General features: G+C 41.5%; 1 protein-coding gene across 3 annotated transcripts in view; it reads left to right on the top strand.

The window, feature by feature from the left end:
• The window catches only part of INTS9 (integrator complex subunit 9), a 143,824-nt gene that overhangs the window by 111,170 nt on the left and 15,807 nt on the right, over positions 1–16,847 (top strand). For all 3 annotated transcript variants that reach the window (XM_004004441.6, XM_060409571.1, XM_060409572.1), the window contains 2 exons: positions 2,478–2,658; positions 8,874–8,934. In XM_004004441.6, the coding sequence (XP_004004490.1) occupies positions 2,478–2,658; positions 8,874–8,934 (242 nt within the window). The remainder of the gene's footprint in view (positions 1–2,477; positions 2,659–8,873; positions 8,935–16,847) is intronic.

Genomic DNA, 16,847 nt, shown 5'->3' with positions numbered 1-16,847 from the left:
TGGCAGAGAAAGGCTGCCCTGGGGCCTCTTCCTCCTTTTATAAGGGCACTAATCCTATCGTGGGGGCTCCACCCTCATTACCTCATATTGACATGGTCACCTCCCAAAGGATCCCCTTGCTAACACTGTCACATTGAGGGTTAGGGCTTCAACATATGAACTTTAGGGGACACATTCATTCCATAACTGTTACCAAAGAGGAGTTCATGAGCTCAGGCCCCTCAACCCTGTTACCTCAGCTCTGGGGGACGGAAGTGGTTGTCTTCTGATATTTACATGGAAGGCACTATCCTGTGAAATTTCACTTTCCGTTGCCAATAGTTGTAGACTTTTTTATTCTTTGCTGATTTTAAGCTACCAGTAATTTACTCTTGGGCTTCCTAGGTGGCTCAGTGGTAAAGAATCCACCTGCCAGTGTGCAGGAGATGCAGGGATCCCTGGGTTGGGAAGATCCCCTGTTGAAGGAAATGGCAACCCACTCCAGTATTCTTTGCTGGGAAATCCCACAGACAGAGGAGCCTGGCAGACCACAGTCCATGGGGTCGCAAAGAGTCGGACATGACGGAACAAATAAACAACAACAGTTTACTCTTCCCTTGGAAAAATAATTGGACTGGTCTCAAAGAGACTCTTTGTACGTTTGCTTGTAACTCTAGAATCATGGGATCCAAGAGCTTCGGATCTTGAAAGACTCTTCCATGTAATCCACTGTTTCTCAGAGGGGTCCACTAACCAGCTGCCTCAAGTGTTGAGGCTGCGCCACAGTCAGACTGTCTGAGGAGAGGAGGCCTAGTAGAGAAGTTGTGTTTTTATCATGTTCTGGCAATTTTCCTACAAAAGAAAGCTTGAAAACCACTGATTTAGTTCACGCCTCCCATAAGCAGTGAGGAAGCTGAGGCCCAGGAGGTTGCAGTGGCTTTCCTAAGGTCCCACAGCTTGAGACGGGCTGGGACTGGAGCCCTGCAGCCCTCTCATCTTTTCCCTGGTTCCTGCTCCAGTAATAGCGGGTCAGCCAGTCCTCCATGCACAGCATCTTGGAGAACGTGGATGTGAGAGCTGGGACATACAGGAGGATAGAGTTCAGGTTCTGTGCCCTAACTTTGCTTTGTTTGCATGTATATTGGAAACGAGACAAAGAAAGAAATTGAGAGCTGTGACTTATTTCAGCCAGTTACAGTTTCTAATATGATTTTGGTTAGAAGTTGCAATTCCTCATTTGATAACTGATTTTAAGCCTTTAAAGACTAGAGGATTTTCTTATAGACAAAACACTCAAGGAAGAAAATGCCACTAGAACGAGTCAAACTGAAAAACCTGGCCTATTTCCTTATGGGCCACTCAGCAATGATCAGAGAGACCAAACAGAGGCAAATGAAACCAAGTTCTGAGCAGGAGCTGAAAAGAGAAGGAGCCGGGATGGTCTGTCCTGAAGCTCATCTGCCCCTGGGAACTTGAAAGCCCAAACCCATCCCTGCACACCCTGGTCCCAGGGCCTGAGATGTTGATGAATGATCATCAGTAAACCTCTGGGCCCTCCCACTCTGGTGCTAGTCTTCAAAAGAAGTCAGTGTTGGGGCTACCCTGGTGTCCAGTTGGTTAAGAATCCTCCTGCCATTGTAGGAGACATGGGTTCTGTCCCTGATCCAGGAAGCTCCTGCATGCCTCGGGGCAACCAAGCCCATCCCCACAACTACTGAGCCTGGGCTCTAGAGCCTGGGAGTCACAGCTACTGAAGCCTAAGGCCCTGGAGCCCGTGCTCCACAACAAGAAAAGCTACTGCAGTGAGAAGGCCGCGCATCACCCCTGGAGAGTAGCCCCGGCTCACCGCAACTAGAGGAAAGCCCTCCCAGCAACGAAGACCCAGCAGGGCCAAAAATAAATAATACTTTTTTTTTTTTAAGTCCATTGTTTGTTGAATGGACCAGTGACTGAGAATCCTTACTAAAATTGTTCGTTTAAAAAACTAATCAGGGTCTTCCCCACCTACACACTGTAATACTACTGATTTTATTTGTATTTGAACTACAAAGCAAGTAACCGAAAATTAGAACTCAAATCTTTTTTTGTTCTTTATATTTTGATAAAAATTTTTGTTTGATTACTTTTGCTTAAGAAAATAGTATATTTGTTATTCATTTAAAGTGGAGGCAAGATTACATGATTTTTTTTTCCATGTATGGGTATGAAAATCTTTTTTGCACCAAATATCTCAGTTGATAGAATATTAATTTTTTTTGTACATTTTCCCCAAAAAAACAAAGTTGATTGTTACCCAAATGAAGTGAATTACAGGAACAGAAGTGGGAAAATGAAAGAAATGCAAACATAATTTGTAAAGTTCTGTCCTCCCTGTATGAAACTGTTCTTTTGATGCTACTTTTCCACCCTCTGGCCTCAGCTTTTCTCTTTTCTTTTTTGTTTTTAATACTGTTGAAGTCTGTCTGATTTACAGTGTCCTGTGGCTTCCACCCTTCTAGCACTGACAGTACGGAATGGAGGCAACGTGTTGGTCCCCTGCTACCCGTCTGGAGTGATCTACGACCTCCTGGAGTGCCTGTATCAGTACATTGACTCGGCCGGCCTCTCCAGCATCCCTTTCTACTTCATCTCCCCAGTGGCTAACAGTTCACTGGAGTTTTCACAGATTTTTGCCGAGTGGTAGGTCTCTGTTTTTCCTGTGATCCCTACAGTCAAGCAGTAAGAAAAGAAAAAGCTTTTTAGTTTTAATTTTAAAAGAAATAGAAATAATCCTATTTTTTTCTCACCTTACTGTGAAACCTTCATTTTTTTCTCTTTTCCTCTCTGTGATATGAAGATTGTATTAATGAAACCCAGAGCAGTTACTTTGCTAGGATTTAGGAGAATTGTTATTAAGAAGGGAAGGAGGAAAGACAAAGACGTAACTTAGCCAGCAGTTTCAAAATGAACAAAACTGTTATGCATTTACTGTTTCACATGCCTCCCTCTGTCTGTTACAAAGTGTAATTACATTCTTAAAGCTAAAAAATGTTTCCAACCCAAACTCATGTTCTCTGAAATTTCTAATACCAAATCTGATGGGGAAAACTAGCTTATTTTTCCATTTCAATGATATATTTGGTGACAGTGTTTTATTACAAGAAGAAATTATTTGATCAGATCCTAGGATGGGTAAATTATTGAACAATATGAAGTGGGTGAACTTTTAGGATTGTTTAGACAGATGTTTGAATCTAACTCACCTGGCCACAAAAAGGCAGGGTAGGAGGAAATACTGTAAATTACACACCGGACGTCATGGTACCTGAGGATGGGGTTGTGACACACAGGGTGTGCTTAATCCCATCTACTGGTGTGATGACCTAATGGACACAGTAGTCTACAAAGCCTCTGATTTAAGAGGAATTTGTACATTATTCTGTGCAGCGTTCACTGACTCTGGGAGATAGTGAAGGACAGGGAAGCCTGGCGTGCCAAAAGCAACTGAACAGCAACTGCGCAGCATACTTTGTTTGCACAAATTATCCCAAAGTTACGCTTGCCTACCCCCATTTTTAAGTATTGTCTTTTTCTTCCCATTTTAGTTGTGCTCAAGGCCCTTTTTTTTGTTTTTAAATTCAGACAGGCTTCTCCATCCCCCATGCGTATTATTCATGTTCGTTCATAGGACTTTTTGTTGTTATTTATATTATATTTGACTTAGTGACTAACAATAAAAGGTCACTTTTATTGGTGGCCATTGGATTTCTTCTTTGATTAGCAGTCTCTTCTCCCCCACTATGGGAAGGTAATCTTGACTAGTCCACATAAGGATCGCTGTGCGTTTATCAGCATGTTCTGAACGTCTTCATCCAGACCCTCAGCTGAAAATACTGAACAGTGCAAGCTCTGGGGCCAGCCCTGTGGGCCCCTGTGGATGGTGTCCTAACTGGGTGTCTGTGCTTCCAATCTACTCTTGTTGTCAGAATGTCTGATGGGGTAGGACTCGGGACTAGTGAGAGTAGGTTGTTTTTGAGTTCCTGGGTTTTGTTATTTGTTTTTAATATGAGTGTAATATATGTTTACTAGAGAAAAAGAAAGTTACAGAGAACAGTAAAAAATAATCTGAACCTATGATCCCACTACCAGAAATAATGTCACTGTTAGATTCTGATGTATTTCATCTTTCTATGTAGGGATCATGCTGAATATTTAGTTGTGAATCCTGCCTTTAAATTTTTCAATCCGCATTGCAGGCGGATTCATTCCCGGTTGAGCCACCAGGGAAGCCAAGAATACTGGAGTGGGTGGCCTATCCCTTCTCCAGTGAATCCTCCTGACCCAGGAAGCAAACTGGGGTCTTCTACATTGCAGGCGGATTCTTTACCAGCTGAGCTACCAAGGAAGTCCAATACTAGATTCGAGCATTAGAAGATCTTTGATACCATCATTTTCCTTGACTGCATTATGACATTCAGTTCAGTTCCATTCAGTTGCTCAGTCGTGTCCAACTCTTTGCAACCCCATGAATTGCAGCATGCCAGGCCTCCCTGTCCATCACCAACTCCCGGAGTTCACTCAGACTCACGTCCATCGAGTCAGTGATGCCATCCAGCCATCTCATCCTCGGTCGTCCCCTTCTCCTCCTGCCCCCAATCCCTCCCAGCATCAGAGTCTTTTCCAATGAGTCAACTCTTCGCATGAGGTAGCCAAAGTACTGGATTGTCAGCTTTAGCATCATTCCTTCCAAAGAAATCCCAGGGCTGATCTCCTTTAGAATGGACTGGTTGGATCTCCTTGCAGTCCAAGGGACTCTCAAGAGTCTTCTCCAACACCACAGTTCAAAAGCATCAATTCTTTGGCGCTCAGCCTTCTTCACAGTCCAACTCTCACATCCATACACGACCACAGGAAAAACCATAGCCTTGACTAGACGGACCTTAGTCGGCAAAGTAATGTCTCTGCTTTTGAATATGCTATCTAGGTTGTTCATAACTTTCCTTCCAAGGAGTAAGCGTCTTTTAATTTCATGGCTGTAGTCACCATCTGCAGTGATTTTGGAGCCCAAAAAAATAAAGTCTGACACTGTTTCCCCATCTATGTCCCATCACTCATCATTTATACATAGTATAATTTACATAACAATTGTCTTATGGGTGGACAGGCTTTTCCCAGTTTTTTTTCCTTTTAGTGATAAATTTTGAATTAATATCATTCTGTATATTTATGACTACATCTGCTTTGGGTAAGTCACTAAAAATAGTATTACTGGAACAAAAGGTATACCTATTTTTTAATGTTCATTATACAAATCTAAATTGCTTTCTAGAAAAATGTTTATGTCTTCTGTAAATTATTCCTTATTTGCCTATTTACATATCAGAGGTGTTGTACTTTTATCTATTTATTTGGGCCCTATATATGTATTAAAGATCCTAATGCTTTGTTATACCTACAGACATTGTTTCCCATTTTGGCACTTTTTTCAGTTTTGTCTTTTGATTTTGTGTTTTCAATAATAACTTGTTCCTTTTAGTAAATAATTTTAAGTATAGAAAGGTTGCAGATATAGTATAAAAACTCCCATATACCTTCTACTCAGGTTCCCCCCCAGTGTTCATATCTTACATGGTCATGCATTCTGTATCAAAGCTAAGAAATGAACATAAGCACAACTCCAGGCTTTATTCATATTACACCAGTTATTCCACTAATGCTTGTTTCCTTTCCCAGGATCCGATCCAGGGTAGCACATGGCATTCATTGGTTCACTCCTCTTTAATATTTATGTGCTTGGCTGCACCGGGTCTTTGTTACCGCATATGAACACTTAGTTACAGCATGTGGGGTCTAGTTCCCTGACCAGGGATTGAACCTGGGCCTCCTGCATTGAGAGCACTGAGTCTTAGCCACTGGACTACTGGACCACCAGAGGAGTCCCCCACATTGCATTTCAGTTCAGTCACTCAGTCGTGTCCAACTCTTTCAAACCCCATGGACTGCAACACGCCAGGCCTCCCTGTCCATCACCAACTCCCAGAGCTTGCTCAAACTCATGTCCACTGAGTTGGTGCTACGGTCCAACCATCTCCTCCTCTGTCGTCCCCTTCTCCTCCTGCCTTCAATCTTTCCCAGCATCAGGGTCTTTTCACATGAGTCAGTTTTTCACATCTAGTGGCCAAGGTATTGGAGTTTTCAGCTTCAGCATCAGTCCTTCCAGTGAACATTCAGACTGATTTCCTTTAGGGTTGACTAGTTTGATCTCTTTGCAGTCCCAGGGACTCTCAAGAGTCTTCTCCAACACCACAGTTCAAAATAATCAATTTTGGTGCTCAGTTTTCTTTATGGTCTAACTCTCACATCCATACATGACTACTGGAAAAACCATAGCTTTAACTAGACGGACTTTGTCCACCAAGTAATGTCTCTTCTTTTTAATATGCTGTCTAGGTTGGTCATGGCTTTTCTTCCAAGGAGCAAGAGTCTTTTAATTTCCTGGCTGCAGTCACCATCTACAGTGATTTTAGAGCCCAAGAAAATCAAGTCTGTCACTGTTTCCGTTGTTTCCCATCTGTTTGCCATGAAGTGATGGGGCCAGATGCCATGATCTTAGTTTTTTGAATGTTGAGTTTTAAGTCAGCTTTTTTACTCTCCTCTTTCACTTTCATCAAGAGGCTCTTTAGTCATCAAGAGCTTTTTGCCATAAAAGTGGTGTCATCTGCATATCTGAGGTTATTGATATTTCTCCTGGCAATCTTGATTCCAGCTTGTGCTTCATCCAGCCTAGCATTTCTCATGATGTACTCTGCATATAAGTTAAATAAGCAGGGTGACAATATATGTCCTCGACATACTCCTTCCCCAGCTTGGACACAGTCCGTTGTTCCATGTCCCGTTCTAACTGTTGCTTCCTGACCTGCATACAGATTTCTCAGGAGGCAAGTCAGGTGGTCTGGTATTTCCATCTCTTGAAGAATTTTCCACAGTTGTTGTGATCCACACAGTCAAAGGCTTTAGTGTAGTCAGTGAAGCAGATATAGATGTTTTTCTGGAATTCTCTTTCTTTCGATGATCCAACAAATGTTGGCAATTTGATCTCTGGTTCCTCTGCCTTTTCTAAATGCAGCTTGAACTTCAGGAAGTTCTCAGTTCATGTACTGTTGAAATCTGACTTGGAGAATTTTGAGCATTACTTTGCTAGTATATGATATAGGTGCAATTATGCGGTAGTTTGAACATTCTTTGGCATTGCCTTTCTTTAGAATTGGAATGAAAACTGACCTTTTCCAGTCCTGTGGGCACTACTGAGTTTTCCAAATTTGCTGGCATATTGAGTGCAGCACTTCAAAGCATCGTCTTTTAAGACTTGAAATAGCTCAGTTGGAATCCCAGCTTTGTTAGTAGTGATGCTTCCTAAGGCCCACTTGACTTCACATTCCAGGATGTCTGGCTCTAGGTGAGTGATCAGACCATCATGGTTGTCTGGGTCATGAAGATCATTTTTGTATAGTTCTTCTATGTATTCTTGCCACCTCCACTTTATATCTTCTGCTTCTGTTAGGTCCATACCATTTCTGTCCTTTATTGTGCCCATCTTCGCGTGAAATGCATTTATCTCTTTTATTTTTTTGACAGAAGTATTTTAGTTTTATACTTTCATGTACTGATCCTAACTGATATATTATCCTTTGCAGCACTCTACATTAAAGTTTTAAACCAAGCTCTTTTATTTATCCCTCTTACTGAGTTTGAAATAAAGACACTACTATTGTCTGTTTAGACACTATTAATAAGTAACCCTTCAAAAAGTATCTTGTTTTTGTATTCTACATCTTCTTCCACAAAGGATATAAAGTGATGTTTTGAAAGTCGAGTTCAGCCAAAGGTAGGAAACAGTAGATAATAGATTGTATATTGAAGTTCAGACGAAGCCTAGACCCCCAGAGTCCTGAATTATTCCATCAAAAGTAATATCTGTTAGACTTGTTGAAATGCTTTAATTCTGCTTTAGTAGGATTCTTAGAAGTAGGTTCTAACAATCAGTGCATGTATTTTTTTCCCCAACTTAAAAATGTCAGACCTACAGAACACCACATACCTTGATTAACTTTTTATCACATTTGCTTTTCCAGAAATCTCCATGTCTTAAATGTCATGTCTGACTAGGGAAAAATAGACTACCTAAAACAGTCAGTGTCTCTGGATTAAGATAGTTCCTAGAGAGGTTTATCACTCTCCAGTTTGACTTACCAAATTCTGCTGTTTATGAAATGGTACATGTATAAAATAGAAATCTGTCTCAACAGAAAATTACTTTCTACTCAAAATTGATCACTGTGGAATTCCCTGGTGGTCCATTGGTTAGGACTTCGTGCGTCCACTGCAGGAGGCGTGCGTTCAATCCCTGGTCTGGGAATTAAGATCCTGTAAGCCTGTGGTACAGCCAAAAAACTGATCGCAACTAAATGAAATACAGTATCTTGGATTGGATCCTGGAAGAGAAAAAAAAAATCAGTGGAAAAACTGGTGGCAGCTTAGTAGAGTCTAGAGCTTAGCTAACTGTAATGTACTGATGTCAATGTCTTAGTTTAACAAAACATAGTGAGATGGTGAAAGGTATATGGGAACTCTGTACTATCTTTGCAAATTTTCGGTAAATCTAAAATTACTCCAAAATAAGAAGCTTGTGTTTTAAGGGAAAAAATATATTGAGGAATTTCAAAGGTTAAAAATACGCTCACAAGAGACTTACATCCTGATTACTTTATAAATGCCGACTTTTTATTTACAGTGAGATTGACTGGCAGGAAAATTTTAAACGTCAGCATTTAATTGCACTGTGTAACCTCTAGGTGGCAGCAAATGCCTCTATGCACCGTGCCTAATGTGCTGATTTTTTTTTTTTTTTTTTTAAGGCTTTGTCACAACAAACAGACTAAGGTGTATCTCCCAGAACCGCCTTTTCCTCATGCTGAGGTAAGAAAATGGAATCACTGGGTCACAGCGAGTAAGAAATGTAGGTAAAGGTATGTGGGTGGAAATAGCAGGTCATTAGAATTAAGAAATGTGGAGATAAACTGATACAGCCTTCTGTTTGCCTTGTAAGGTGGCTGTGAATATGCTAACTCAAGACGTGTTATTTTCTTTTTTTATTAACACCTTAACATTTCCAGTATGTTGCTCAGTTCATAGTCTACTTCAGTTTCATTGACTGGGTGAGAAATATTATTCTAGTATCTACTACTGCCTTTTTTGCATAATAGCTTTACTTATTGTCAAAGTCTTCCTACCAGTTGGTTACGTCTTAGTGTAAGGGCTTCCCAGGGGGCGCTAGTGGTAAGGAACCCACCTGTTAGCGCAGGAGACGCAAGGGACACGGATTCAATCCCTGGGTCAGGAAGATCCCCTGGAGAAGGAAATGGCAACCCAGTCCAGTGTTCTTGCCTGGAGAATCCCATGGACAGAGGAACCTGGCGGGCTACAGTCCTTGGAGTTGCAAAGAGACCGATACGACTGAGCAACTAAGTTATGTTTTTTAGTATAAGATACTAAACATAGCTTATGTCCTTGGTATAAATACTTAATGATGAAAATGACAATATTTCAATTTAAACAACAGAAAAGTTCCCCCTTTTTCACAGAACCAGTAGTGCTTTTATATGGCTGTATGTGCCCAGTTTTTTGTCTACTTTTGTGTTTCAACCGACAGTAAATGATGAACGTTGCTCTGTGTGCCTCACTGTTGTTATTGCTGCCTAATATTTCATAGCATATCATATGAACGTCCTATGGTGCTCTTGGCTTCCTTAGTGGCTCGGGTGGTAAAGGGTACGCCTGCAGTGCAGGAGACCCGAGTTCAATCCCTAGGTCGGGAAGATCCCCCTGGAGAAGGGAATGGCTACCCACTCCCAGTGTTCTTGCCTGGGAAATCCCATGGACAGAGGAGCCTGGCGGGCTGCAGTCCCTGGGGTCACGAAAGGGTCGGACATGACTGAGCAACTAACACTTTCACACATACAGAAAGCTCACCTTTGATATTAGAAGTCAGGAGACTGGTCATCACAGAGACAGCCGCGGGGGCAGGCAGGGCTTGGAAGTGAACAAGGGGCATTTCTGAGGAGCTGGTGATGCTGTTTCCTGATGTGCGAATGGGAACACGGATGTTTTCAGTTTGTAAAAATGCCATCCAGTTAGGTACGTCTGTGCAGGTACTTAACGTATAGGGATTTCGCTGACTGACTTATTATGCAATTAACTCTTTGACTCAAGAGTAAATTGCAACAAATGTCCTGCTAATTATTTTAAATCTTACTATTGTTTTTCTCCTTCCAAAGATGGGTCTTTCATTAACTAGGATGATGGAAGGTTTTGAGCAAGTTACTTGCAGTCCTCATACTGTCCTGTTTTTGTCTTTTAATTCTCTTGGCTGCACCATGTGGCATGTGGGATCTTGGTTCCCCAGCCAGGGACTGAACCTGCGCCCCCTCCTTGGAAGGCAGTCTTAACTGGGCCTCCAGGGAAGTCCCATGCAGCCCTTATACTGTTTTTGTGGGGGCAGTGAGCAGTGCTAGGTCTTTGCTGCTGCACGGGCTTGGCTCTGGCTGAGGAGAGCAGGAGCTACTCTCTCGCTGCAGCGCTCTGGCTTCTCCTTGTGGTGGCTTCTCTTATTGCAGAGCACAGACTCTGGTGCAGGAGCTTCAGCAGTTGCGGCTCCCGCGCTCTAGAGCATAGGCTCAGTAACTGTGGCGCACGGGCTCAGTTGTTCCGTGGCATGAGGGATCTTCCGGGATCAGGGATAGAACTCATGTCTCCTGCATTGACAGGCGGATTCTTTACCACTGAGCCACCAGGAAGGCCCCCTCGTACTGTCTTAACAGTCGCCAAGGCTTTTGCAAACTCTGTCATTCAGTTCAGTCGCTCAGTCATGTCCGACTGTTTGCGACCCCATGAATCGCAGCACGCCAGGCCTCCCTGTCCATCACCAACTCCCGGAGTTCACTCAGACTCACGTCCATCGAGTCCGTGATGCCGTCCAGCCATCTCATCCTGGGTCGTCCCCTTCTCCTCCTGCCCCCAATCTCTCCCAGCATCAGAGTCTTTTCCAGTGAGTCAACTCTTCGCATGAGGTGGCTAAAGTACTGGAGCTTCAGCTTCAGCATCATTCCTTCCAAAGAAATCCCAGGGCTGATCTCCTTCAGAATGGACTGGTTGGATCTCCTTGCAGTCCAAGGGACTCTCAAGAGTCTTCTCCAACACCACAGTTCAAAAGCATCAGTTCTTTGGTACTCAGCCTTCTTCACAGTCCAACTCTCACATCCATGCATGACTATTGGAAAAACCATAAATGGACAACGTGGTAGAAATGGACAAATTCATAGAAAAGTACAATTTTCCAAAACTGAACCAGGAAGAAATAGAAAATCTTAACAGACCCATCACAAGCACAGAAATTGAAACTGTAATCAGAAATCTTCCAGCAAACAAAAGCCCAGGTCCAGACGGCTTCACAGCTGAATTCTACCAAAAATTTCGAGAAGAGCTAACACCTATCCTCCTCAAACTCTTCCAGAAAATTGCAGAGGAAGGTAAACTTCCAAACTCATTCTATGAGGCCACCATCACCCTAATACCAAAACCTGACAAAGATGTCACAAAAAAAGAAAACTACAGGCCAATATCACTGATGAACATAGATGCAAAAATGCTCAACAAAATTCTAGCAATCAGAATCCAACAACACATTAAGAAGATCATACACCATGACCAAGTGGGCTTTATCCCAGGGATGCAAGGATTCTTCAATATCCGCAAATCAATCAATGTAATTCACCACATTAACAAATTGAAAAATAAAAACCATATGATTATCTCAATAGATGCAGAGAAGGCCTTTGACAAAATTCAACATCCATTTATGATAAAAACTCTCCAGAAAGCAGGAATAGAAGGAACATACCTCAACATAATAAAAGCTATCTATGACAAACCCACAGCAAACATTATCCTCAATGGTGAAAAATTGAAAGCATTTCCCTAAAGTCAGGAACAAGACAAGGGTGTGCACTTTCACCGCTACTATTCAACATAGTTCTGGAAGTTTTGGCCACAGCAATCAGAGCAGAAAAAGAAATAAAAGGAATCCAAATTGGAAAAGAAGAAGTAAAACTCTCACTGTTTGCAGATGACATGATCCTCTACATAGAAAACCCTAAAGACTCCACCAGAAAATTACTAGAGCTCATCAATGAATATAGTAAAGTTGCAGGATATAAAATCAACACACAGAAATCCCTTGCATTCCTATACACGAATAACGAGAAAGTAGAAAAAGAAATTAAGGAATCAATTCCATTCACCATTGCAACGAAAAGAATAAAATAGTTAGGAATATATCTACCTAAAGAAACTAAAGACCTATATATAGAAAACTATAAAACACTGATGAAAGAAATCAAAGAGGACACTAATAGATGGAGAAATATACCATGTTCATGGATCAGAAGAATCAATATAGTGAAAATGAGTATACTACCCAAAGCAATTTACAAATTCAATGCAATCCCTATCAAGCTACCAGCCACATTTTTCACAGAACTAGAACAAATAATTTCAAGATTTGTATGGAAATACAAAAACCTCGAATAGCCAAAGCAATCTTGAGAAAGAAGAATGGAACTGGAGGAATCAACTTGCCTGACTTCAGGCTCTACTACAAAGCCACAGTCATCAAGACAGTATGGTACTGGCACAAAGACAGACATATAGATCAATGGAACAAAATAGAAAGCCCAGAGATAAATCCACACACATATGGACACCTTATCTTTGACAAAGGAGGCAAGAATATATAATGGAGTAAAGACAATCTCTTTAACAAGTGGTGCTGGGAAAACTGGGCAACCACTTGTAAAAGAATGAAACTAGATCACTTTCTAACACCGCACACAAAAATAAACTCAAAATGGATTAAAGATCTAAATGTAAGATCAGAAACTATAAAACTCCTAGAGGAGGACATAGGCAAAACACTCTCAGACATAAATCACAGCAGGATCCTCTATGATCCACCTCCCAGAATTCTGGAAATAAAAGCAAAAATAAACAAATGGGATCTAATTAAAATTAAAAGCTTCTGCACAACAAAGGAAACTATAAGCAAGGTGAAAGACAGCCTTCTGAATGGGAGAAAATAATAGCAAATGAAGCAACTGACAAACAACTCATCTCAAAAATATACAAGCAACTTATGCAGCTCAATTCCAGAAAAATAAACGACCCAATCAAAAAATGGGCCAAAGAACTAAATAGACATTTCTCCAAAGAAGACATACGGATGGCTAACAAACACATGAAAAGATGCTCAACATCACTCATTATCAGAGAAATGCAAATCAAAACCACAATGAGGTACCACTTCACACCAGTCAGAATGTCTGCGATCCAAAAATCTGCAAGCAATAAATGCTGGAGAGGGTGTAGAGAAAAGGGAACCCTCCTACACTGTTGGTGGGAATGCAAACTAGTACAGCCACTATGGAGAACAGTGTGGAGATTCCTTAAAAAAATTGCAAATAGAACTACCTTATGACCCAGCAATCCCACTTCTGGGCATACACACCGAGGAAACCAGAATTGAAAGAGACACATGTACCCCAATGTTCATCGCAGCACTGTTTATAATAGCCAGGACATGGAAACAACCTAGATGTCCATCAGCAGATGAATGGATCAGAAAGCAGTGGTACATATACACAATGGAGTATTACTCAGCTGTAAAAAAGAATTCATTTGAATCAGTTCTGATGAGATGGATGAAACTGGAGCCGATTATACAGAGTGAAGTAAGCCAGAAAGAAAAACACCAATACAGTATACTAACACATATATATGGAATTTAGGAAGATGGCAATGACGACCCTGTATGCAAGACAGGGAAAGAGACACAGATGTGTATAACGGACTTTTGGACTCAGAGGGAGAGGGAGAGGGTGGGATGATTTGGGAGAATGACATTCTAACATGTATACTATCACGTAAGAATTGAATCGCCAGTCTATGTCTGACGCAGGATGCAGCATGCTTGGGGCTGGTGCATGGGGATGACCCACAGAGATGTTATGGGGAGGGAAGTGGGAGGGGGGTTCATGTTTGGGAATACATGTAAGAATTAAAGATATTAAAATTTAAAAAAAAAAAAAAAAGAAAACCCATAGCCTTGACTAGACGGACCTTAGTGGACAACGTAATGTCTCTGCTTTTGAATATGCTATCTAGGTTGGTCATAACTTTTTCTTTCAAGGAGTAAGCGTCTTTTAATTTCATGGCTGCAGTCACCATCTGCAGTGATTTTGGAGCCCCAAAAGATAAAGTCTGACACTGTATCCCCTGTTTCCCCATCTACTTCCCATGAAGTGATGGGACCGGATGCCATGATCTTCGTTTTCTGAATGTTGAGCTTTAAGCCAACTTTTTCACTCTCCTCTTTCACTTTCATCAAGAGGCTTTTTACTTCCTCTTCACTTTCTGCCATACGGGTGGTGTCATCTGCATATCGGAGGTTATTGATATTTCTCCCAGCAATCTTGATTCCAGCTTGTGTTTCTTCCAGTCCAGCGTTTCTCATGATGTACTCTGCATAGAAGTTAAATAAGCAGGGTGACAATATATAGCCTTGACATACTCCTTTTCCTATTTTGAACCAGTCTGTTGTTCCATGTCCAGTTCTAACTGTTGCTTCCTGACCTGCATACAGATTTCTCAAGAGGCAGGTCAGGTGGTCTGGTATTCCCATCTCCTTCAGAATTTTCCACACTTTATTGTGATCCACACAGTCAAAGGTTTTAGCATAGTCAATAAAGCAGAAATAGATATTTTTTTGGAACTCTCTCGCTTTTTCCATAATCCAGCGGATGTTGGCAATTTGATCTCTGGTTCCTCTGCCTTTTCTAAAACCAGCTTGAACATCAGGAAGTTCACGGTTCACGTATTGCTGGAGCCTGAGCATTACTTTACTAGCGTGTGAGATGAGTACAATTGTGCAGTAGTTTGAGCATTACTTTACTAGCATGTGAGATGAGTGCAATTGTGCGGTAGTTTGAGCATTCTTTGGCATTGCCTTTCTCTGGAATTGGAATGAAAACTGACCTTTTCCAGTCTGTGGCCACTGCTGAGTTTTCCAAATTTGCTGGCATATTGAGGGCAGCACTTTCACAGCAGCATCTTTTAGGATTTGAAATAGCTCTACTGGAATTCCATCACCTCCACTAGCTTTGTTCGTAATGATGCTTTCTAAGGCCCACTTGACTTCGCATTCCAGGATGTCTGGCTCTAGGTGAGTGATTACACCATCGAGATTATCCAGTTCATGAAGATCCTTTTTGTACAGTTCTGTGTATTCTTGCCATCTCTTCTTAATATCTTCTGCTTCTGTTAGGTCCATACCATTTCTATCCTTTATCGAGCCCATCTTTGTGTGAAATGTTCCCTTGGTATCTCTAATTTTCTTGAAGAGATCTCTAGTCTTTCCCATTCTGTTCTTTTCCTCTATTTCTTTGCATTGATCGCTGAAGAAGGCTTTCTTATCTCTTCTTGCTATTCTTTGGAACTCTGCATTCAGATGCTTATATCTTTCCTTTTCTCCTTGGCTTTTTGCTTCTCTTCTTTGCACAAATGTTTTTAAGGCTTCTCCAGACAGCCATTTTACTTTTTTGCATTTCTTTTCCATGGGGATGGTCTTGATCCCTGTCTCCTGTACGGTGTCACAAATCTCATTCCATAGTTCATCAGGCACTCTATCAGATCTAAGTCCTTTAATCTATTTCTCACTTCTCCTATATAATCATAAGGGATTTGATTTAGGTCATACCTGAATGGTCTAGCTGTTTTCCCTGCTCTTTTCAATTTAAGTCTGAATTTGGTAATAAGGAGTTCATGATCTGAGCCACAGTCAGCTCCTGGTCTTGTTTTTGTTGACTGTATAGAGCTTCTCCATCTTTTGCTGCAGAGAATATAATCAATCTGATTTCGGTGTTGACCATCTGGTGATGTCCAGTGCATTATCTTGGCAAAACTCTATTAGTTTTTGCCCTGCTTCATTCCGTATTCCAAAGCCAAATCTGCCTGTTACTCCAGGTGTTTCTTGACTTCCTACTTTTGCATTCCAGTCCCCTATAATGAAAAGGACATCTTTTTTGGGTGTTAGTTCTAAAAGGTCTTATAGGTCTTCATAGAACCGTTCAGCTTCAGGTTCTTCAGCATTACTGGTTGGGGCATAGACTTGGATTACTGTGATATTGAATGATTTGCCTTGGAAACCAACAGAGATCACTGTGTCGTTTTTGAGATTGCATCCAAGTACTGCATTTCGGACTCTTTTGTTGACCATAATGGCTACTCCATTTCTTCTGAGGGATTCCTGCCCGTAGTAGTAGATATAATGGTGATCTGAGTTAAATTCACCCATTCCAGTCCATTTTAGTTCACTGATTCCTAGAATGTCAACATTCACTCTTGCCATCTCCTGTTTGACCACTTCCAATTTGCCCTGATTCATGGACCCGACATTCCAGGTTCCTATGCAACATTGCTCTTTATAGCATCGGACCTTGCTTCTATCACCAGTCACATCCACCACTGGGTGTTGTTTTTGCTTTGGCTCCATCCCTTCATTCTTTCTGGAGTTATTTCTCCACTGACCTCCAGTAGCATATCGGGCACCTACTGCCCTGGGGAGTTCCTCTTTCAGTATCCTATCATTTTGCCTTTTCATAATGTTCATGGGGTTCTCAAGGCAAGAATGCTGAAGGGGTTTGCCATTCCCGTCTCCAGTAACTCTGTCGTTACTACAGTGAAACTCAGGGTAGAAATCCAGTCATGTCGGAACATTAAGT

The sequence above is a fragment of the Ovis aries genome, chromosome 2 (genome assembly GCF_016772045.2).
Source record: "Ovis aries strain OAR_USU_Benz2616 breed Rambouillet chromosome 2, ARS-UI_Ramb_v3.0, whole genome shotgun sequence".
In the NCBI taxonomy this organism is placed as follows: Eukaryota; Metazoa; Chordata; class Mammalia; order Artiodactyla; family Bovidae; genus Ovis; species Ovis aries.
The sequence above is the reverse complement of the archived record's forward strand: the minus strand, read 5'-3'. Positions and strand labels throughout refer to the sequence as shown.